The 24,332-nt window shown below is 38.9% G+C and overlaps 1 protein-coding gene across 1 annotated transcript in view; it reads right to left on the bottom strand.

The window, feature by feature from the left end:
* Positions 1-24,332, bottom strand: part of LOC106936398 (phosphatidylethanolamine-binding protein 4-like) — a 61,649-nt gene that overhangs the window by 14,349 nt on the left and 22,968 nt on the right. Inside the window, exon 4 of the mRNA XM_015017367.1 lies at positions 22,399-22,494. Coding sequence (XP_014872853.1) covers positions 22,399-22,494 — 96 coding nt within the window. The remainder of the gene's footprint in view (positions 1-22,398; positions 22,495-24,332) is intronic.

Below are 24,332 nucleotides of genomic sequence, written 5' to 3'. Positions count from 1 at the left end.
CATATTTGTAAAGATAAATACATACACAAATTGAAACATTTCTCATGGAAAATTTATATTTCATAAATTTTTATTTTATGATTTCGAATCACATTTTGTACAGAAGACAAAAATATGATTTTGGCAGATATGAAGACATCATGACACATGCAAAAACCTTGTATTAAGAAATGTACAGTTGTAATTCAGTTTCTTCCAAATCTATTGGCCGTATAACTTTGATCAACATCAGCACAGCTCAAATCAGCCTGCAAGTGTTACTGAGGATTTCATCAGTACTCCAGCATGTGCCCCTCATTGTGCTCCATCTTATCTATAATCCCATAACGGCTGTTGAGGATGTTTCACAGAAAGTATTAAGTGTTTACTCCGACTGATACAATTCAGAAGATTAGCTTCAGCTGTGAGTATCTTCATCCACAGATCAGTGCGAAAAAAATAGCTTTATTTAGAAACAGCAAGAGTCCTGCTGCCTGCAGGATCCAAACCCATTGCCATAGCAACAGGTAGTCAACATTTTCCCACATCTTAATGCTCAGCTCTCGCTCGTTTTCCCTGGCACCCCTTGGCCTTTTAATTTCAGTAAAGAACACGGAGTTTAAATAACAGCAAATGAATACAACATCAAATTTCTGCCAATTAATAGAAGACAAGTCTATAGCAGGCAGCAGAAATGCATCTTTACTTATTCTGATAACCATAAGACTTCAAAATAAATTGCAGAAAATGTTGCATTTGATTTATGTTTAGCCAAGCTTGATTTCAGAGTGACCGACTCTGTAAGACATTATGATTTCATGGGTGATGGTCTCTGGGGTCTTCGATGTTGGGTGCAATATTCCCAAAGTCTAAAAATCTACTTATTTGTTATTCATATTTAAAACAAATGTCATTTTTCATTCATGACTCAGGTATATGGATATAATGTGTGTGCATAAATTTTAGGCTCAAAATATATCAATGAAGGGCAAGGCCATTAATTAAAATTCATACTTAAAAATGATTACCCAAGTTATCAGTCATGCAGACTATTACACTTTAAATGTGTTGTGTTCTTTGTCTTAAATGAGCTATTTAAATACAACTGATTTTATACATGTTGAAAAAAAAAATGGAGGCAAAACAAACAAATGGGCTCTAAAATAACCCAGGTCACAAGGCAGAAAAGATAAATACAGATTTTTACACGTCAATAATAAAGAAAAACTGGCTGAGACATTCTCACTCCATCTTCTCTTCACCATCTGATTACTTCATGTTAAAAAACCCAGACACACCCAGACATAAATGGGGTGGGAGGAATTTTCCTCTAAAATGAACAACAGAGAGTTTTTTTGCCAGTGGGAGTAAAGTTGAAGATAATCTTTTAAAGTGATCTTTATGGGTCTATTGTGTAAAAAACAAAAAAACAAACCTAAAACTAAGCAAGCAATTATGGAAAACAGAAGAAGACCACCGGCTCAACACCAAGCCTGGAACTCATCATGCTCTGCAGTTCCTGAGACTAATAGTTTTGTTTTGGCACCCAAACAAATCTGCTATGATGTGCAAACCATGTTTTCCCAGGACAACATCTGATTTGACAAATAAGCTGAATGACTGAACATCCCTTCAGCAATCGGTGAGAAAACGGTTTCATTTCGTATGTAACAAAAACAAAGTAAGCAAAGTCTTTTCAATTTCAAATCCTGCACATATTTTTTTTTTGCACCTACATCTATTTCCAAACTCACTCCTGCCAGGCTGTTGAATTGATCCTGTTTGAGATTCAAGAATATCTATTGCTGGACTTGTACCAAAAGCAAAACACCATCCTGGAATATCTCAAAAGGGCTGAAAACAAAAGTTGTGAAGCAGTGTGTCTCGGGCCTTGGACACCGTAGGGCAGGTTTCAGGTCTTACATTCACATTCATTGTTTTACACACAGCAGTCTGCTGCCAAAATATGTGATAAGTAGCAACAGCATCAATGCGCTTTACCGGTAAATTGTTCAAACACTGGGACTTGAGTGAATAAATGAAGATATGGCAAACATATGACACAAATATGTTTGAGAACAGTTGGCACACAGCAGAGGCCAACTGGTATCGTAGTTGTCTTGCAATTCAAAGTTGTAGAAATGATTTCAGTTTCCTCCAGTCACGTTGATGTGCCCCTGGTTGCCCATTGATTTGTGTATTGGTGTATAAACATGTGCATTTGTGAATGTAAATGGGTGAAGGTGCATGTAGTGCAAAGCATTTGAGTGGTCAGTAGGACTGGAAAGGAGCTATATAAATCCAGAACATTTACACGGATTTAATCATGTTTTATATGTAGAGCAAACTCACCTATTCATGATTTGTTTTGCACAGAATATCTAAAATATTTAAAGAAGATGTAGCTTGAGAAGCTGAAATACCCAGACGCAATGCTAATTGACACACTACTGAATGGTCTTTGGAAAGCTGCCAATCCAAGAGTGTCGTTTGTTTTTTTTTTTGTTTTTTTTTCTTAGTGCTGATTGGTTGTGCTCCCAGGAGCAGAGATAAGGAAGTTGATGCTCGCTTCTGCAATACTGCCAAAAACAGTATCCAAAGTCTGCATTAACACATATTACAGTATGTGCTACAGCTTTTAAAATGGAGGGAGTCTTTTGTATTTCATGATCTCAGCTATTCGCAGTCGATTGTGGTCTCTAACCCCTGAAGATACCAAGGCTCCACTGTACCAGGATGAAGGGTACAAAAATACAGGGGTTGAGAACATTACATTTACAAAAATGTTACAGTCCAGTTTTATTTGTTATGATCTCAACATTAAAATTCAATCAGTTTTACACACTCCAAGTGCGCCCAAGTGTTTAAAAGCCACATTAATCAAAATGCAGGCTGGGCTGTTGTGACTTGCAGCAGACCTCAATATTTTGTATCCACTGAGCTGACTGCAAACAGAGAGTCTACTTAGTGTAGCAAGAGAATAAATAATGCTATAATTGGGTTGTTTCTGCAACGATTAATAGCACTTGCTGCTGATTCTCTGGCACTGGCATGTACATTCGGTATATGTGGCATTTTGCCACTGATTTTAAACGTGATCAGAGGGGATTAAGCTTAAACTGTAAGTTTGCATCGACACTGGAAAAACTGGGATCTAGTTGCTCTATTTTCACCATTGAAAAAGCGGCTATGCTGGGCTCAGCACACTACAACAGGAAGCATGTTCATTTGGAAATTGCCTTCGAGATGACAAAGCTCTTGCAAGCTGTTGTACATCTGACCCAGACCTCTGAGCCGCTTGAGATGAGCAATCATGGAAAACAGTACCATAGAGTCAAATATGAAAGAGAGCATTACAAAAAAAAAAAAAAAAAAAAAAAAAAAAAAAAAAAAAAGAGATTGGATCTATGCTTTGTGGGTTATTCTAAAGATTTTCTTTTCCCAAAAGATCCATTTTTCTTAGTCTATATTCTGTTTAGTGTAGGTGCAGCCTGTTCAGATCCCACTGTTGTGTCTCCAGCTGTGGTGTTGCACATATTTCATCCTGCCTCTGTTGCTCATTGCGGCAAAGCTTGCTTTTATGTCTTACTGACCGTTTCACACTCTGACTTGAACAAAGGTACAAGATCTCAAACAACCTACACAATATGAGCAATGAATAATGCCGAAAGTCTAGAAAAAGCTACATGGCTGGCAAGCCTTTTTTTTGTGGGTCACATAACATCCCGACACTGTATTCATGAGCAGTTTCAGGACCAATACATCAGATATAATGAGTAAGATTTCTAGGAACATAATTTATGACGGGCATAAATTATGAGGCACGCACAGCTATAGTCTTTGGGTGGCTAGTAAGATAATGTCTCTTCCTGTATGAAAATAAACTAAATACGTTACATGACTTGGTAAAAAGCCTCAATCTGAGGCCGGAGGATGAGTGGTGTGTTTGTATAATGTGTCAACATAACTTCCGTTAGGAATCCTCCGACACGAGCCAGTAGGTAGGAGTCCACGAAGAGGCGGTGGGTGGGTGCAGGGGTGCGATTTCAGCAGGAATACCCACTTGCCCAAGAACCCTTCTCTTTCTTTGTGTGGGTGCGTGCTTCCCTTTGTCAGCAAGAGTTACTCATGCACCTCCTTGAATATCCACCACTTCTCCCTCCCTTGCTTAGCCTGTAAACCCACACCTACGACAATCAGCACCCACGTTCTTCTAATGCAGTTCTCAGAGCATCATTCTCCCTTTTACTTGCAGTCAGGCTAACAGACGGGGAGAGAGAGCATGACAGATGGTGTTCACAGCTCTATTTCTGAGGCTGGACTTGTACTGCCACAGCCACCCCCCACCACCACCCCCCTCGCCTATTCCGCTCAAGCCAAGTGCTTATGACTACCTCCTCTTCTTCCTCGCTGTAATCAGCCCATTCATTTGCAGGGTTATTGTGAATTAAGAGTCTGTGTACTGAGAAGAAACCTCGGGGCATGAGGGTTAAACACTGATGACAGAAATCGTGGGACTTTTTAATGATAAAATGACAAAGTGAAGTTTTATTATCATACATTTACAAACAACATGCTAGTCGAAACTGCCTAAAGATATTCACAACTTCAACTGAAAATGTGTGATTGAATGTCATTTCTCTGTCATGTAACAACCGAGTGCACTCACATGACTCTAGTCTCATCTCTTCAGCTTCTCATTGTGATATCTGCACACATCCATATGTTTAACAGTATTTCAGAGGTGTTCAATGATATCCTTGTGGTTCTGCTTAAATTCAAGCCCACAGACAGAATGCTAAAGAAAACTACCCACTTATGAGAATCGTCACCAGGTTCACAATTTCTTAAGTATAGCTCACCCACTGATGTAGAGTTACAGAAGGGTATAATATTATGACAGGTTTTATTAGAGCTGGTAGCAACTAAAGGAGTTTCAAAGTCAACAGCTAGTATATACCTGCAAAGAGCATGTACGATGTTCCTGACAGCTTCTCAGACGTGTCTGGGTGTTATGGGTTGCAGTCCTGGAAACGTCAATAATTGTTGGCTATTACACTCCTTGTGCCATAAATTGATGGATTGCATGCAAATAATTGTGACTAGTGAAAGTGTTCATACTCCTTGAACTTTCTGTCTCATCTCGTCACATATTTCGTCGCAACTTTAATGTTTGCCACAGGGACTTTTGTGAAAGCCGAACATAATGATGTCGGAGTAGGATTTTCAGTTTATATACAATTTTTATTTGTTTTAATTGTTTTTCTTATTTTTAATGTACCGTTTGTTTTATGGGACCACAGATGGAAATGATCATTTTGCTAAATCCACTATATTTAAGACAACACTGTACATTCATGAATGTGCACTGTGACACTTAAATTAAAATCAATCAAATTTGTAAAGTACTCCGCTGGGCTCCACTTTATTCAGGCTGCTTTGCAAGTGTTTCCACTACTGTTTTTTTCGGCATCTGGCTGGTAAACATGGTAGGGCTGTTTAGGTACTAGATGGTAAATAACTACTGCCATCTTCCAAATTAATAAATACTGTTCTTCCCGCCACATCGACAGCATCCGCAGCATTTTCAATCTCAGAATAATCCCAACTAGGCTAAAAAACAGCAACATGCACAGCTCTCTCTTCTTCTGTTGTCTCAAAAAATGACGACTCATGTTGCACAGTTATGAAGCGCAACACATACTGTAAGATGTGTGGAGGTGTGGTTCAAAGCCTCCACCTCCAGAGGCGTCCCCCTAGCTGCATGCGTTACAGGGTTCGTGGAGACAACTTCCAAGAAGAGTGGAGCAAGGCTGGGTGGAGCGGTGCAGCCAAAGTAGAGCCAGCGGAAAGGGGCATTAGAGAACATTAGTTACAAACCCGTTGTCCCTTCATTGGTTCCTTTTGAATCATAATGAATTTCAAAATCCCAATGTTGGCCTATAAATGCCTAAGTAGTTTTGTTCCTCCTTACCTTCCTAATTTACTTCAGCCTAGTCCTCCTTCACGGGCCTTTAGATCAGCCAGGTGCTTTTAGTTGACTTGTCAGTATGTGAAAATTACATATTTTATGTGAAACATTTTATATTTAATTGTCATTCTGTATAAATCAGTTTTCACTTTGACATTACAGTTTTTTGGGGGGTAAATTCTTTTGTCAAAAAAAGCCAAGTTTTGTTGATCATGATTGATTTTTAAAGGCAATAAAAAGGTAAAACATCCAAGGAGGCAAATGCTTTTTATAGGCACTGTATGTTATCTAGACATGGCATTGATGCATAGCTGACAGCTTATTGAAGTTGAACAATATGTCAGCAGACGGCACTAGACAATTTCTTAATCTTAGTCAGTTTGCACAATCTTTATGGAGCCTGTTCAGGTACACGTTTGTGTAAAAATGAGAATAAAAATAAGGTAAAAATTTGGACTCTGGGAATGCTTTTTACAAGTTTATGGTGTGTTTATGGGAAATGTAGAGCAAGTAACGTGTGATGCCAGATACTAGTACTAAAGGCAAAGGTTGCTTTGATGCCTCTGCTCTAATGCACCTAAAAGTGTTCCATCAGGTTGAGGTCAAGCCTTTGCGCTTCCTAATTATTACTTAGATTTGCTGATTGATATATCTGCATTCTATGTCTAGGAATTCATTTTGAATAGTACATCGCTCCTAGATTTTTCTCACAAGCTTCATCAATTTTTAAACCCCTGAAAAGGCTCAAAAGGATCTACCCATCTGAGTAGGATAGCGAACTCAGTGGGAGATCAGCGGGACGCGGTAAAATGGTCTGAACAGGAGGGAGAGAAAAATCGGTGGGGGAAGTCACCCTTGATTTGCTTCAATGGATCAACAAATTAACCCACTTAACAATAGCCTGCTGGACTAATGGGTTCACAACAGAAACTCATTTGGCTTTGGTAATGAACCCAAGTTGGAAACATAAACAGTCCAGTTATTAACTCTCCAGTCATCACTGAAATCACTTGACACCAAACCCACAATCCTTTGGTCGTGCTAATTAGCAGGAAGGGACACCATCACTGGAATCACTCACTTAAGAAAGTAGCTACCAGGCTCATTATCTCATCCATATATTCAGACTAATTTACATACATGCAACACCCCTTAAAGACTGAGCTGGTTTGGCCATCTCATTCTCAGAGAGCAGATTGGACCCAACGGGGCAGAGAAACGGCCAAAGTGAGAGCAACCTACTGAGCTAATTTTCATCTAACTTCGGTGCTGGTCCTTTTAGAGTGTGTGTGCGTGTGTGTGTAAGGGAGTATGGGTGCTGATGAGTCTGTACTTTAGTACTGTTGAGGGAAGCCCAAGCCTGAGTTCCCAAGGTAACAGTCTGTTTGAGAGGGGGCTGGCTGACTCATTTGAAGGGAATCCTGGAACCTGAACAAGGCTGCCCACTCGCCCCACCCCCAGCTTCATCAGCACAACAAGCAAACAAGGCGCTGACATGTCCCCAAATAGGGCTTCCCACTAACGGGGGTGGCAGTGGAAAATCCCTGCCTGAGTACGTCGTCGTTACAACACACACACGCACACATCTTTACCATGGCTACAGAGGTTTCTGCCTGCAAGACGAGAAATCCACAGAGATTGAAAATAAGATGGTGTGTACAAACACATGCTAGATTTTGATTAACACATACAGGGATGGCAGAGATGTGAGGGGGCAGGAGAGGAAGTTTAAGCTTATTAAACTGTCGTGACAATTAAAATAATATGAGGTGTGAACACTGACACAAAGTAAATGAGCATCAATATCTTGTGGGTGTGTGCATGACGTAGAGGGAGGAGAGAGGGAGAGGAGGACGTGGAAGGAGTAGGTGGACGAGAACGAACTCTGCCTACTCAATTAATCTAATTATTAAGAAATTAAAGGGAATCAACAGGCGTGTAATTGAGCACTTAAGTGTTTCAAGGTGAGTCTGTTCCCTTGACTTTGAAAGGATGGTGGTGTTGCTGAATCCTTTTGTGAAAGATCCTGACTTTTGGAACTAACCAACGAACCGCTGTATATTTGTTTAATACAGTGGCTCACAAAAGTAGTCAAACCTTTTTTATAACTTTGTCACATTTTGTCATGTTACAACCACAGACTTCAATGACTGCGTTCAAGATTTAATGTGAAAAAAAAAAAAAAACACAAAGTGGCAACTAATGGTGACGTAAAATAGGATGATACATGGGTTTTTACTTTTTTTTTTTTTTTAAGAAAAATCTACAAAGTGTGGCGTACATGTGCTTGTGGCAAAGTTTACGTGGTGTTCTGGCCACTTTTCAGTAAGGCCAGATTTGTGGAATACACAACTTGCATTTCTGTCAACAGAATCATACAAGTAGTTCATCATGGGCCTCTTTGCCTGGGTGATGCTCTGTTTGCTTGCCTTGTAAGTTCAGGTGGTCACCTATGTCTTGACAAGGCTTGCAGTAGTGAAATACTCTCTTTATTGTGATGATGATTTGAAAAGTGCTTAGTGGGATGTTAAGTGCTTGAGATTTTTGTTTTAATTAAGTCTACTTCATGCTCCTAACTCCGTGGGAACTACTTAGGATTACGCTTTTCTATTCCAACATGACTGCACACCATTACACAAAGCAAAATAGCTCTAATGCAAATTAACACTAAGTCAGCCCTTCTCTTCCAGCATCAGTGTCTGGCCACACAAATGGCCTAAAAAAATGTCCTTAAATGCACTCCTAAACAATGTGGATATCTTCTATAAAAAAAAAAAAAAAAAAAAAAAAAAAAAAAGAGAGTCCAATCTGCTAAATCTGCATACCAATATCACACACAACCCTTTGGATTAAGTTTGAGATATCACTCAACTGAGATGCAATTACACGCGTGTGGAGACAATTGAGAAAATACTTTTGGCAGTATGATGTAGATGTACGTTTATCATCCAAAACGAAAGCAACGTTTCCTAAAAATAACAAAATACTCAGTTTGGTCTTTTAAACAAAAACTGCACACATACAGGCACCAACCCTGCTGTTAAGTGTAGCTATTCGATTTGCTCCAGTCCAGTTACATCTGCTGATAACTCTATAGTGCATTCAGTGTCTTTAGTCATTAACAACTGAGAGCCGGTACAAAGGGATTTAAGAGGTAGAATTACTGTTTTGAATCGCTGGATGTTTAATTCTTCTATTATAATTGAGGCAGCAGGGAGACAAAGGTTATAGTAACTGCTGGAAACCTGTCCCACTTCACAGAAAGGTTAATGAACCTTACAAGTCCTATGGGAGATGGAGTATGCTGTTAATTTGACAAACGTGGGAAATAAATGCTTTTATGCTTTTATTGACGGTGACCAATAGCGGCCTTTGCTGGAATGAAAGGTTTTAGTCTTTTAGGTGCTTTGCTATGAGGCAAAACAATAACGTGGAATGCATTTGTTGGAAGAAACTAAGTACATAATTGTTTGAATAGCAATTTCAGGCCAAAAAGCATCTTCATTATTAATTCCTACTTTTACGGAACATATACTGTGCAGCAATGCACAGTAACTTGATTTGTGTTATGAAACGTATGCTTTCGTTCTGAATACATTTGCAGGAATGTTGGCTGCTTTAGAAAGCGTTACTTTAAAATCTACATATTTTAGCGTCCCAATTTATGCGCCATTGGTCTGGATTTCATTTTAACAGGTCACAAAATGCATTAAGTACTATCAGCTGGAGTGAATAACATGCGACTCCGTCAGCAGTTTCCACATTTACAAACTGAGCTAAGCGAAACATGGCTGTGGTGCATTCAGTCAAGGTGTCAGGAACTTGACCACCCATATATGCATTGTGCAAAACGACGGAAGCAAAAATCTGGGCTCAAACTTTCATGAAGCCGACTGTTTACAACAGTGTCTTAACTCCTCCTAATTTCTAGGAAACAAACCTTTAATCCTTTTATGAATGCATCCACAGATGAGGTAATCATTCAGCTATTGCAGCTTTAATATGCAATAGTTGATTATTTTTACAAACTGTGCATAAATGCTGCACCAGGAAAACAAGAAATTAATAAAAAAATACAGGTGTCCTTTATGTTAAATAAGCTTTTCAGGTATGCAATTAATGCATTTCCTCACTGTTTATTCTGAACAGAGCAGTACATATTTTCTCTGGAACAAAAAAAGTGTGAGTACATAACCCTGATCTTGGCAACCTTTCACTGACTGACTGTCTGTCTATACCAAAGATTAAATATTTGTAGAGTAAATTGTTTAGAGCAAAAAAAAGCCTGTAGTAAAATCCCTTCTAATAGTACTTTATAGTTACATTAACGACGCTGCAAAATATTTTTTATATTTAAAAATTCTATCAAAATGTAAATTCTTTTTACCACATTCATGCAGCTGTTTTTTTAAAGTTATGTTCCAGATTTTCCATTTCATTTAGATTTTGAGACTTTGACTGGGCCACTAAGATAAGAATAAGCTGTGATCCACTGTAGCTGTAGCTGCACGTTTAGCGTCTTCTAGCTGGAAGGTGAAACTCCATCCCAGTTTCCAGTCTTTTGCAGCATCTCAGGATCGCTCTGTATTTAGCTCCATCCATCTTCCCGTCATCAGTGACCAGCTTCCCTGTTCCTCCTGGTTTGCAGCTATGGATACTATTTCTATTTTTAATGGCAGATTCAAGACTTCAGAAAAATACTCCATGATATATAGTGGATAGAGTAAATACATTATTGCCCCAACAGGGACATTTTGCTCAGTGAATGAACAGATTTGATTTGATTTTTTTTTTTAATATCGTGATCCTCCCTTAAGTTTTCTATAACATTATTCATGACCTATCTGATTTGGTAATAAGTCTTCATAAAGCTGTTTGTTCAGAAAACCTCAGAGGCCTTCTCAGAACAGCTGGGTTTATACTGAGATTACATTTCACACATATTGAGTAACGTCTAATGGGAGTTACAATGTGTGCACAATCATTAGCCAAGTAAGTATTTTGACCATTTCGTCATTTTAAAATCCCTTTACCTGTGACTTCATAATTACGCACTAGTTTCTATCAGTCCATTACATAACATCCCAATAAAACACATTTGAGTATTTTGTGTAAATGTGAAAAAGTCCAAGAGATATAAAAATTTCTGTTAGGTACTGTAATAGCAAACCTTTAATTGGCTGTGGCTCAGGGAGAAACGAGTCCTGCCAGGCAGCAGGTCTAGCAGGAAGAAGCTCCGATGTATTCTGCTGTATTTGGAAATTAATCTCTGTGCGCGTGAGCCAGAGAAGGTCTGGGAACATAATACACGTCACCTGAAATGTCACAGATTTGATCCTCCTTGTAAAATAAAATAAATTTTTGGTTGAATTTTGGCTCCTGAGATTTATAAATGTTATTAGCAACAACAACAAAAAAGATAGTTTGACCTCAATTTTATGCACCTGAAACCAGCAGATCAGAAACACCACAGCTGATGTTGATAAAAAAGTGTTATGATAAAAGAGATGTGCGTTTAGTAGGAGTAGAAAGCTAATAAATTCAAGTTTTTTTTTTTTTTTTTTTTAAACAATCTTCACATTTTTAAGAGGGCTGATTAAATTACTGACCAGGAATATTAGTGGTAATCCGTGTAGTTCTTCAAGGACATTGACGTAACTCTCTGTTCTTGCAGGGAAAAGAAGTCACACTCAGACTGCTCTGGCATTACAGTGCACAGACCAAAAACATATCTTCATGTAACCAGAGTTGGTCTTGTTCTGGATGATAACCCCTTAAAGACAACTCGGCTCCCTGCATCTCGCCCTCACTTTCTCCCAGCTACACGGTCGGGTGCTGCTTCCCGTGCCCGTGTGTGCACCGTGCTTGCCACAGGAACACACAACAATCCGCGCTCCACAATCCCTCTTAACCTCTGACCTCAGCTTATTGTTACCTGTGAGCAGCGCTGTGGCAAAACATGTTGTACAAGTACTGCACAGCCCTGCAAGCTGTTTGTGTTCTGCAAGTATGGAGGGCAGGGGAGGAGGGAACGAAGAGAGGGAGCTATTTAATCCCCCCCAAAGGAACTCCCCTCTCAACCCGTATCGTGAACTCGCAGGCAAATCACGTTGCTGGAAGGCACACCACACACACACACACACTACTGTCTTTTTAATTTCATCAGCTGAAAGAAATCTATACAGCGCTTTGGAATCTGACTGAGCCGCAGAGAGGAGTGAACTATACGGCACCCTGGAATGTAAACAGGTTTCTCACCAAGTGTAGCATAAAAATACAGCATTGCAACAAACCTCTCGGCTATGATGATGGTCAATAGCAAGGATCAGAGGTCCTTTTTTTTTTTGGTTGTTAGTCCGAGAGCATATCAATAAGCACAAGTTGAACAAATCCGGAGAATTATTTAGACAAAATGTTCCGATCTTACTTAAATTATGAAAGCCTAACATGGATGAGATGGTTTCTTTATGGTGAAAGGGGATTTTTATTTATTTAATTTATTTATTTTTTGTCATTTCAAACTGTTCCAAGGAATAATAGGAACTTTATCACCAAATCCCTTGCAGATACGGATTGTAATGTGCAAAGAATTGCAACATCTATTGTTCAGTGTGAGTTCTTGTTACACACTTGTAGCATTCAAAGAAATGGGCACATTATTTAATAATACCAACACTAAGCCAAGCATTGTTTGATTTGTATCCATATCAAAAACCTTGGTACTCTTACAGCAATGCACACAGAACCAAATTACATTAGCAGATAAATGCAGCAATTGTTCCTAAAGTGAGAGTGTTTTTTATTTCATTATACACAATCTGAGCCGTTTAGGCACTTTCTAAAACGCGCAACTCAGCCTCAGCTGCATTTTTGCACTTGCTCTACTTTAGTAATAGTTTTAGAATCCAGTCATAATCTGTACTCGAAGTTAGACAGGCCACCAAAATATCTGCCAACTTTGCATTCATGGCTGTCACACTTAATTAGCATGCCAAAATACAGGAAAAATATGTTGGCTTCAGGAGGTCTTTTGTCAACTCTTTGTTTTGTGTACAATTAACTGGCAAGATTTGCTGTATACTTAAGTAAGGGCTATTTTAGGTGAGCATAATCGTTAGTGAGTTGTTTTTATCAGCATGACTCAATCCCCTTCACCGCATCGTATCAGGAGACACCCCGAAGAGGAAGCGTATTCCAAAGCCGCAGCCCCGGCAGCCCCCCACTAGCCCTGACATTTGTTCATTTACCCGCCCCTTTCTACCCCATTCCAGTTCCTGTGCCCACACCTTCCAGCACATCACTCAAAGTTGACCACTTTACAGGAGGAACAGGTAGGCTAACTCCATCAACATCCCCCTCCTTTCCCCTTCCAGCCCACTGCCCCCTCCACCTGTACCCTCCAAACGCACAAAAAAATTTGCACACGGGGCCGACTGCCAAAGATCCTGTTTTCCTGACTGAAGTGGAGGGGAGGGGGGTATGACAAAGACGACAGCTTGTGTGGGGGAACATTGTCTGCGGCTGCGACTAGAAATCTTTTCAGGAAAAACAGGATTTTATACACAATGGCCGTGGGTGTGAAGAAAGGGGGCACATATTAAAAGAAGTGCCTTTATGTGTACAGAGCAAGCGGTTTTTTAAACTGCTCTTTACATGGATAAGGTCCAACGTGCTTTCCCCCCCCCTACTAGGCTTTAGTGTGACAGACTGGATCAGAGAGGGCTTTCCAGGTTGTCCTTGTTTTCTTGGAATGCGAGTTATTCTGTATATCCGGGCTAGAAATAAATGACGCACAGTAAACCAAATCTTTAAATGCAATATCTATGCTTTTTCTTAAGAAAAAAAGTCTTAAAATCAAGCAGGAGCATCAACAGGAATATAGGTTCCTCGAGCACACCACCAGGCTTTATGTAAAAACTGTAATTTATGTGTGATTGTTTCTTTGCCAGAACCCTGATCAGCATTCCCTATTTTAATTGTAAACCACAGCAGCTCATGTTCTCTGTGCAGTGAAACCTCTTCAATCATCTCACCACAGCAGCCAAAGCGGGGAGGTCAGTTTTTACCGAGATGGCAAAAGGCTTGGGAGGTTATCCGCTACTGTACAGCGCAGTGTGTGTGTGTGTGTGTAAGTGTGTGTATGTGCTTGCGTTTGTAGTATATGGACGGGGGATGGAGCTGACAACTGAGCGGAGGATTCTTATGTAATTCTCCCTTTAGGTGGCAGAGAACAGTGAGAGCAGCAGCCCACACTGAAGAAGAACCTGTTTGTTAATAAGCGGCGATAGCGCGATAATATTAGAAGAGGTTTGTCCACGGAGTTGATAGGGGGTCAGGGTAGGGGCCCAGATGTCGGAAAGTAAGAAGAAGTGCCAGAAAGCCCCGAGCTGTCATCTCAAAAATTAAAGAAAAACAAAACTTGGATGCAAGTACATTCAAACAGACAGATGTGTACAACAAAAAAAAAAAAGGCCGGAGCTAACAAGCATAAGCACATGAACAGCTGTGAGGTAAATCTGATGAGGTTTAGTGAAGAATGACTTCCCAAAGCTGAACTCCATGTAGCACCACCTCTGACATTTATCTGGCTGCAGTTGACAGGATGAGCACATGCTCCAAATGTTAAGCACCTCCAGCTGCGCTTTAGTGTTAAGGACCATTGTTGACTTGTAACAAGGGAGGGTTCCGATTGTTAAACAAAAAAACAGTACTTGCTTTTAAATTTTGTGAAAGCCAATTTGATATAGACCTTAACATCAAAGTTTTACACTTTGAAAGCTAACATTTTAACATTTGGGCTGCAAACTCAGTGCCTTAAGTACAGTTCACATTTTGCCATGTTACAGCCACCGATTTCAGAGTATTTTTCAGGGGATTTATGAGACAAACCTAATGAAATCATAGCTATGAAGTGGGAACACGTTAATTTATGGTTTTCAAATGTTTTAAAAAATATTTTCAAAAGCTTTGCATGCATTTGTAGTCAGCCCCCATAGTTGAGACTTTGTAGAACAAACTTTTATACCTTTATGTAAAATATTCAGCTGATATATATATTTTTATCCATAATTAATTTGTCAATGAACTGTTAATTCATCTAATGATCGTTAGTTGGATTTACATCTGTAGTGAGGTAGGGCATACTGGCCAGAGCTCCTTCATCCCCTCATTTTTAACACTCTACTTGCTAAGTCTATCATTTTGGGTAAATGGCCATGTCTTGGTAAGTTTGCAGTCGTACCATCATTCTTTCTATTTTTCAAATGATAAATTAAACATCAGATATCTAGTACTTAGGATAACATTTTATAATCTAACATTGACTTAAACATCTCCACAGCTTTATTCCTAACTTGTCTGGTGTAGTCCTTGGTCTTCATGATGCCATTTGGTCACTAATGTTTTGTAATGAAACTTTGATACGTTTACAGAACTGAGATTTAATCGCACACAGCTCAACGTACAGATCAACATTATTTACTACCTTCTGTGGATAATTAAGTTTACTGGATTAATTTATGGGTATTAAAGTGAAGGGGGATGACTGCAGAAGTATGCCACAATTCTTATTTGTAAAAAGAAAGGAAAACCGTGCGTTACCGTTTCCTTTTCAATTTATAAAGATGTTTTGTTGGTTTATAAGATAAGATCCACCAAAACACTTTGGGGAAGTTTGGTGTTGTAATATGACAAAATTTAAAGGTCAAGGGGTATGAATACTTTTGCAAAGCACTGCACATTAAAAAAAACAGCAACATTTCACTAATCAGATTTAATTAGCATGTATGCTAATCTCAACAATCTGTTCGTAAAACGCGTTCATTCTCTAGCTTTACATTTAAACAAAGGACGGCAACAGGTGCAGTCAGTGGAGTTTAGATTTGATAAAGTTGCATCACATGATTTGAAGCAAGAAGGCAGTTCTGTGTAAAAGTTTCTGAAACCATAAACAACCAAACTGTTAACCTGGGTTAAGAGCATGTTTGGCAACTTTGGGATGGAGAGAAAAAAAAAATCACATGAAAAAGAAAAATTGTTCACTTGCTTTGCGCCCACCCCCTTGTCATAAGATATGGATGTCCCGTAAGGTTATTTGTGTTTGCTGGGGATTGAAGTGCTCAACTGGATTAAAAACATACTGCATATGTTTGGAAATCTGTTTCCCTGGGCGTATGAGTGGAGTGAGCGAGCGTGAAGCAGCAGCTTGCGTCTCCTCCAAGAGAGAGGGCAGACACTCTCATCATTAGCCGGGCTACAATGTGCTCCTCTACCTGCTCCAATCTGCACAGCCAGGCTCCACTCTGACGCCAGACAGATGTTCCCACCACGAGGTGCAAAGTATTTAGAGGGGGAACGAGAGTGAGCAGGAGAGAGGCAGAAGAATGGAAATATTCAGCAGAGCACACAATAAGAGTTTAATTATGAATAATACTATTGCTTCTTTGTTCTCGCAGTGCAGCTAGTGGTGGTTCGACTGGCCTCTGGGAGACCGTTTTTGGCTTCCATATGGGGGCAGCTGTCTGTCAGAAAAATTAACACTTAAAATCATTACATGCACAGTAGGTACGGTTACAGAAAAAAACAACAATGCAAGAATATGTATGGGCTGTTTCGCAAAAACAAACTCCAGGGCTTCTGCAAACATTCAAAATGTAATCTAATCATTTTATGCTCCTAAGATCCTTTAAAAAAAAAAAATCTTAAAGTGTCACTTGTGATGGTCTTCAACATGCAAGAACATGCCATGCTCAAAGGTGTATGATGGCCACATTTCACTCATTTATTTTTTAAAATACATAAAATAAATTATATAAATAAAATAAATGCAATTCTAGAGCTCTGGTGCTAAGCAAAATCTGACACATTGGAATTATTAATCACACTAAAACAGTGGAGTTTTATTGTTTTTTTTTTTTTGGGGGGTGGATGAGAGCTTTTGTCCTCATCACCAAACGGTGTATATTAAAAATAAGAGACAAAACAACCAAAGTGTTATCATTTCAAGAGTTTAGCACCAAATTAAAAGCTGTAAAGAGGTTACACGTCTAATAGTTAGCAGTTAAAGGACATGTTGAGGTGTGGAGCAGATGATCTCTGCAGGCCGCAGAATTCACAAACACAAAGCCAGCTGGTCTAATATCGTCACAATACTCCACTGTTAGTGTTTGCTTGAGCTGCAGAAGAACACAGGCTCCTTCCTCTTTTGGGAGCTGCAACAATAGAGGATGTTAAAGCATGCATATCCCCCCCGTGCACTATAATAATCAGATGTCCATCTGGCCTTCAATAATCATATGATTGAGTCCCATTGATAGATTGTATTGGGGAACCAAAAGATCACACAATATGCTAAGTAAACAAAACTTAAAGTGACCTTATCTAGAACTGATTAGGAGATTCTGAATTGTATAAACAAAAAACAAAACCTGACCTTCAACTTTGTGTTCACAAAGAAAACATTCTAAGAAAGATTAATTTTGCAGTGACACACCTTTAAGCAAGGGACGTCTTAGGTTACACATAAGTAAAACCTGATACTATGTAACAGCAATGAACATCTTTTTTTATTCTTAAGAGCACGGGAGATAATTTTACTACTGCATTAAGGAGAAAAAAGTATCTCTTAGTGTTATGTTTATATAAACTGACTCATTCGGATCCAAATGACTTGCTTGTTGCAGTAATTATTACTGCAAGTCCTCACCGGAACATCTGTATTGATTTAGACTCCAGGAGAGCAGAGAGAAAGAGGGAGAGGCTCACAATCTGGAATTTGACTCAGAGAGCGAGACAACAATCTGTTGTACGCTTATTTTGGTAATTGTCCATAATTCATGTGAAAACGCGGGTGCGTGTTGAAGAATATTCTAAATGACTGTTTTTGTAGCTCAGAGGGTCAATCATAACAGGCAGCTGCATTGAAAATGCATATCCATCATCTAATAATGTTATTCTAAAAGCAAGTGGACAGCTGGTGAGAGAAGACAAGACATCCAGCCACACAGTTTGCACTTAATTGGTGGAATAAATTGTTCTTGGCAGACCAAACTAAAGATGTGATAAAAGACTTGACAGTTGATATAAACATAAAATTATGATTGTTTATTGTTTGTAACTTCTGCATTGTTATTCTGCATGCTTGTAAAGATGTGCTGATGCTGGTGTTTGTGACCTACAACAAGCAGCTGAGACAAGGCAACAAGTGATGAAGACAGCTGCAGAAATGGCAAAAAGCAAGGTGTAGGTTTAACATTTACATCTTATTTTTTCTTTTATGTGTGAGAAATACCAGATTTTTGTTTTTGTTTTGTTGAGCAGAGCATTGTTTTCAGACTGGCTGCATGTTGCAAACATCTCACACTCGCAGTGTTTTACGGTTCGTTGAATTTACCAGGAAAATAATTGAGTCCTGGAAGTTGGAAGACCTCTTTGCCATCACCCCAATCTGTAGCTGTCGCCACAGTTTCTGTCAGATTCAACTCAGGACTCTGGTTGGGTCATTAACATAACATCCAGTCCAAAGATGCATGTTGGTAAAAAATAAAATACTTAATAGACTTGTACTGCCCAAAATTATGAATAATTATAGCTCTATATTAAACCTTTAATAATGTTTTAGAATTGTTCTAAAACAAATCCCTCCCATTGAAATAAGTAGCTTGCATAATGTGATTTATTATTGCTAAATGTTTTGTTGATCACCACCTTCCCCCAAGGTTTAAATATATTTGTACATCTTTAAATGCAATAAGTTTATAGGACATAAAATTAAGACATCTTACAATGTCAATGGACGAATATAAAAGCTGACCGCAAAGATTTTTATAACTTCTGTAAGACAAATAAAAAAATCTAATAGAGAATATTGTACAGAAAACAGCCCTGTCAAAGGGTCTTATTTGGTTAAAAGTTGCCCATTAAATCATCCCATGTCAGGAAGCAATATTTACATCTACGTTCTCTATAATGCTGTGGGTAAGCAGCACAGAACCTGGCAACAAGTATTCAAATATTACAAGTCGTGCTCTCCAGAGACTTCTGGCATGGCTGACAAAGCAAGGAGATCCTCAACACATGCCTTGTTAAGTGAAGAGCCATGTGTTGTGTTCGTACTCGAAGCAGAAGCGAGCAAAGCACGAACACACGAGGCACTTCAGCGTGTCCTTGTTGCTTCTTTTTCTTCTCTAATGAGACTTTAACTGAGGGATCGGCTTAAATGTGCTGCGGCTCGCTGCTCGGTCCAGGCTGACCTCACCTCGCTTTCGGCTGAATTATGGAAATCTTTATCTTTACAACTCCAAAGAGTACACAGTAATTATGGATACATCTTCAAACCAGGGCAAGGTTGTATGACCCTGGACCCATGAATATATATGAAGAGAATATGGCTGCTGCAGCTCATATCATTTGACTTGTGGAAAAAGTAAACACAGATCCGTTTGGCATTTGAAACAATGACCTCAGAGTTAAAATCAACAAACATGCCGAGAATATTATCGCGCAGCACTCTTTACACTGTAGAAGACGGAACTAATTATCCTTTAATCAGCACTCATTAATTTGCTGAAGTATGTGTTCATTCACAAATTCAAAAGACTTGAGCTTGAAGCAAAATCCGACGTGTTCAGATTGACACTTGAAACAAAATGGAGGTTGTGTCATGTCACCTGGCCACCGTGGTCAATTAAACACCTCCCACTACAGCTGCCTTCACTCAAAAGGCTCATTAACCCTTCTGACCAACCACCAGTCACAATCAGAAAAACATCTCATCACATTGGCCAATCCAACATGGGCAGAGCAGGTCAACACCCACACAAGTGACAGGAAAATGAATTGCTTGAGAGAATGTCGTCTATCTGAAGGCTTGAAAGATATTCGTTTATTCACAGCTGGTGAATATACCGGGCTTTCTTCACAGGCTTGAGAATAAAAATTAAAGGTGAAATTTCATGAAGTGGAAATGATTACGTTTCTTCTTTTAGCAGTATACCGGTCTGTCCTTAAAATGAGGTAAATAATGAAATAACTATTTTGTTTACATAACATGGACCAAACCAACTTTAGATACAAGTTTAAATTTAACAAATGAGGCTTGTTTGTCAGACTGGAAGTACCTTTTAAAAACAACCTTTTTGCAGGTATGAAACATGCTTTATTCAAGTCCACATTTCTATATCAAAAAGGTTTTTCTACCTCAGCCTCTGATGAAATCACATGAGGAAAGAACTAGCTACTAAAATTTATTTTACAGAATTACAAGCCAATCTCAAACCTTAAATTCGTCAGTAAAATAATGGCAAAAGGTGTGTTTCAACACCTAAATAAATGTGCTCACCACAGTATGGAGACGGCCCTCAAAGTGTTCAACGACCTCCACATAAATAAAGAACCACAATGTTGGTTCTGTTGAATCAGAGAAGCATTTGACACTATTGACCATGACACATTTTTGAAGCAACTGGAGAGCTCGGTTGAATTTGCAGGTAAAGTGCTTTACTCATTTGAGTCTTTTCTAAAGAACTCGGGCTTCTTCTTTTCATCGGACCAGACAAAAATCCCATTCGAGGTACCCCAAGGTTACAACTTGGGCCCCTCTTAAGTATTATCTACACGTCCCAGATAGCTCAGGTCAGAACAATTAATAATATTAGTTATCATAATTATGAAGATGATACATTATGATGAGATCTAGGTGTAATAATGGACTCAGATCTCAAACTTGAGACAAACACTTAACTTTAGCTCAAATGAGTTTTCCAAATAAACAGCATCTCAAAGCAAACAAGCAAGCCGGTTGCAATGTGGCATCAGGACAACAAATTCAGAACTCTGCTTTACCATCAACTATTTATTAGTAGAGCTGACGGGGTGTGTGAGCAGGACGGCCTGAGACCTACCTCAGAGACTCCAGTTTTGTCAGAAGGAAAGGGCCACATTAAACTTCTGACCGTCTGTAGAAGGATGCTCAAAATGTGTGATCCAAGTCAAAGGCAATTCTACCAGCTATTTTAGAAAAAATAAGTTCTAAATTTAATTAAAAAAAAAAACATTATTTTTACGTTTATCAAATTGGATTTAGTTTGATAATACTAACTGCCCTAACATGGTTAATCTGATTTAATGTACAAGACAGTGAGGAAAGAGGATTGTGTGTGTTTTTTTATGTAAATACACACTCATGCACCATAGTATTTAATAGTGCCACCTGTGATATTATCAACTCGTATTAAAAAAAAAGCAAATATAGCATCTTGTTTTCCTTCAGTGTTTTTTTGAAAACTTTATTTTTGTGATATACTGGGAATCCATACCTGGGATTTTATTGTTAATATACATAAGTTAGAGAGAGAGAGAGAAAAAAAAAAAAAGAAAAAAAACACCATTGGATCTTTAATGCGCTTGCCAGCACGGCTGCAAAAATGATTTCCTAAGAGCAATTTTATGCAGAACAAATCAAAAAACGCTAATTTTAAACCTGTTGTGAGCTCTTCGCAAATTCAACACTTTTGGATCTTTGAATCGATGTGGCACTCAGTTTAAAAACCAAGTCTTTTAAAAAAAATTAAAGGGAGCAGCGATACATCTCTGAAGCAGCTTTGTGATCTTGCTTTTCAGACCCCTAGTTTCTAATCTACTGGGTTGATCTCCCAGTTCCCAAGGGATTATAAAAAATGTCTGCAAACCTCAAAATATTTGAGGCAATCAACAACTCAACATGCATTTGGCGTTAGAATGCAAGAATGCGAAAACACAAGCGAATGGATAAAAAGGAGTGAAATACGAAGAGAAATAAGGGGATCGGAGCCGTGCCCATTTCGGGGGTGTAAAATATGGAGAAGTGTGGATCATTGGGGGAGCTGCTCTGCCTGGGGGAACAGATGAAGGGAGGACACTCTGCCAAGATCTCTCCACTGAAGGGGGAGCTGAGGGACTGGAGCACTATGGGAGGAAAAGTGTGCGCCTCGCATGCTGCTCTCCCCAATCTCAGTCTCACACGCTCGCATTGACACGTCCCAGGCACTGCGCAGCAGAGGGAAATTGCTGCTGACAGGGCCTTGCAAACTTTCACAGCCATTTAGAAAGACTTACTCCCACACTTTTGTCACAGGCATTTATTGCACAAGATACATGATATGAAAAATTAACATTTTCAAACTTGGCACCGTTTTTTTGTAACCTAGTTCGGCTTAAAAAACCATTCATAATTTTTCGGCTTTACGATCGGCCCTGATGCAGATGTAAACATGAGATGTGCCAAATGAGACCATGAGATTATGAAAATGCACACTTTGAGGAAAAAAAAAAAAAAAGCAAGCAACCAAACACAACTTTGTAAATTTTGATGATGCTGTATGACTTTCTAATCCAATAAAAAGCACCGCCTGTATCACCATCGGCAAAACCAAAGAGGTGAAGGAGCAGAAGTTCTGGGAGACTTACTGTACCTCTATGTTCACAAGCAGCCAGTGTCTCCAGTAAGCAGAGTGCTGGGAGCGTCTGGGAGCATCAGGATCAACCATCACCAGGACGTACATCTTTTTCTACATGTAAACATACAAACATTTACACATTATTACTTTTTAAACACAGGCAGGCATGGTTTTATTGGCTTCAAAACCGGCTCTAATAATTGCCTTAAGTGTGCTGTTTATAGTTATTTTTTGATTCAGTTGAGTTTCTTCTCGTGTCATTAACTTTTTTTTAATAAGTTTGAGGTTCATCAATCAACCAATCAAAGCAGAGGTACTGATTCGTAATAATGCATCAAAATTAAGAAATGCCACCATCTTTAGTCTAAGAAAACATTAACTAACAGAAGGCACTTTGATTTACTTTTGTGAGTTTTGTAATGAAAGGTTAGGGATGCATGTTTTGATGCACAAATATGGAAAATCCTGTAACTGCTTCATTTTCTGTTCGCTTCAAAACTGCCACCTCTGTCAAGAAACCTGGAGAAATGTATTCCCTCCATTAGGAGTTTATTGGCCTGAGAGAAAATTCTCAGAATCAATATCAGCCAGGAAAAGCAAGATCAGTGCATCTCTCAAACAACCTCCCAAAATAAGATTTATGACTTTTCTTTCATTATCAAATTTAACTGTCAAGCCTAAAATATTGGCTTAACATGAAAAAACTATTTTAAAAGTGAGAAATATGTGAGAACATCAACTGTAGCTGATCATCTTATTCTTTTCTCAAACAAGCGCCGTCCCTTCTGTCATTACTTAAACTTAATATCTTCCCTGTGACATAAACAAAATGACAACATTTTGGATGCGACACCAGAATCGTCTCGTTAACATATTCACAGTAACTTTCTGCCTCTCACCAAGTATCTTTATACCCCTCAATCTGTCAATGGAGAGAAAAAGCATCTTAACTAACACTTGATCACAGTTATTGGACGATGATTTGGCGGCTTAATTGCCGGAAAAAAAAAAAAAAAAATCTTCATTCTGTCTGTCCCTAAAAGTTAGAGAATTATGAGAGCAGATTGAATTATTGCAAGAGCACATTTGTCATCCCTGGTCTGGTGCCCAAAATCTGCCAGACCATATGATGGGCTTTTTTTATTTTGTTCACTTCCTCTACAAACAGCGACACAGTGTCCCTCTTACAGTATATGCACTTTCAATTGAAGCAGAGACCATAATGATATCAGCACGAACACATAAAAAAACAGGTGCCGCTTTTCTTACGTTCTAATGCCGACTGCCAAATAACACTGTTGGCGGTGTGGTAAAACATTTTCAAAGGATCAAATGCTTCCCTGTAAACAGAAATCTTAAATTTATGTTTGTTTTGTCCTATGAAGACATTCTTACAGGCCTCAGAAAATTATCCTAAGCCGATGTACTTGAATGAGATAAAGAAGTAGTCATGTATTTTTTCTGCAGATGCTCATTTTCAGAAGGATTCTCTGCCTACCTGACAAGCAGTAATATGCGTAAACAACTAAGCCTAATAATAGGATAATACTGTAGTCTCAGTGATAGTGCCTGCAGGTAACATCCAGACACACCAGTAACAATAGAGCCTCCTCCACAGCCTGTCAAAAGTGACTCTATATCAGTGACCCCCCCGGGCAGCTTACCAACCATGACCTGTTGCCTTCTCCAGAGTTGTAATCCTCATTTTTACATGTTTGCTACCAGGCAGGAAAAAAAAAAAGTGTGATAATGTAGTTATACTAATATCTAAGTCAGACCCCGATGCTTTCAGAAATAGCACGGTTTCAAACAACAGCACACGCACACACAGCCTAAAAGGCAAATTAAGCTTTTAATTTAAAAAATGACCTCCAGTCACAATTACTATTGAACAAAATTGCGCTTTCTTGGATATTTCATGAAAATTACCCTGCATGCAGATACATGAT

The sequence above is a fragment of the Poecilia latipinna genome, unplaced genomic scaffold (genome assembly GCF_001443285.1).
Source record: "Poecilia latipinna isolate Pla-1442-1.1 unplaced genomic scaffold, P_latipinna-1.0 Scaffold2133, whole genome shotgun sequence".
Classification (NCBI taxonomy): domain Eukaryota; kingdom Metazoa; phylum Chordata; class Actinopteri; order Cyprinodontiformes; family Poeciliidae; genus Poecilia; species Poecilia latipinna.
Note: the sequence above shows the minus strand (reverse complement) of the source record. Positions and strands in the feature narration are given on the sequence as shown.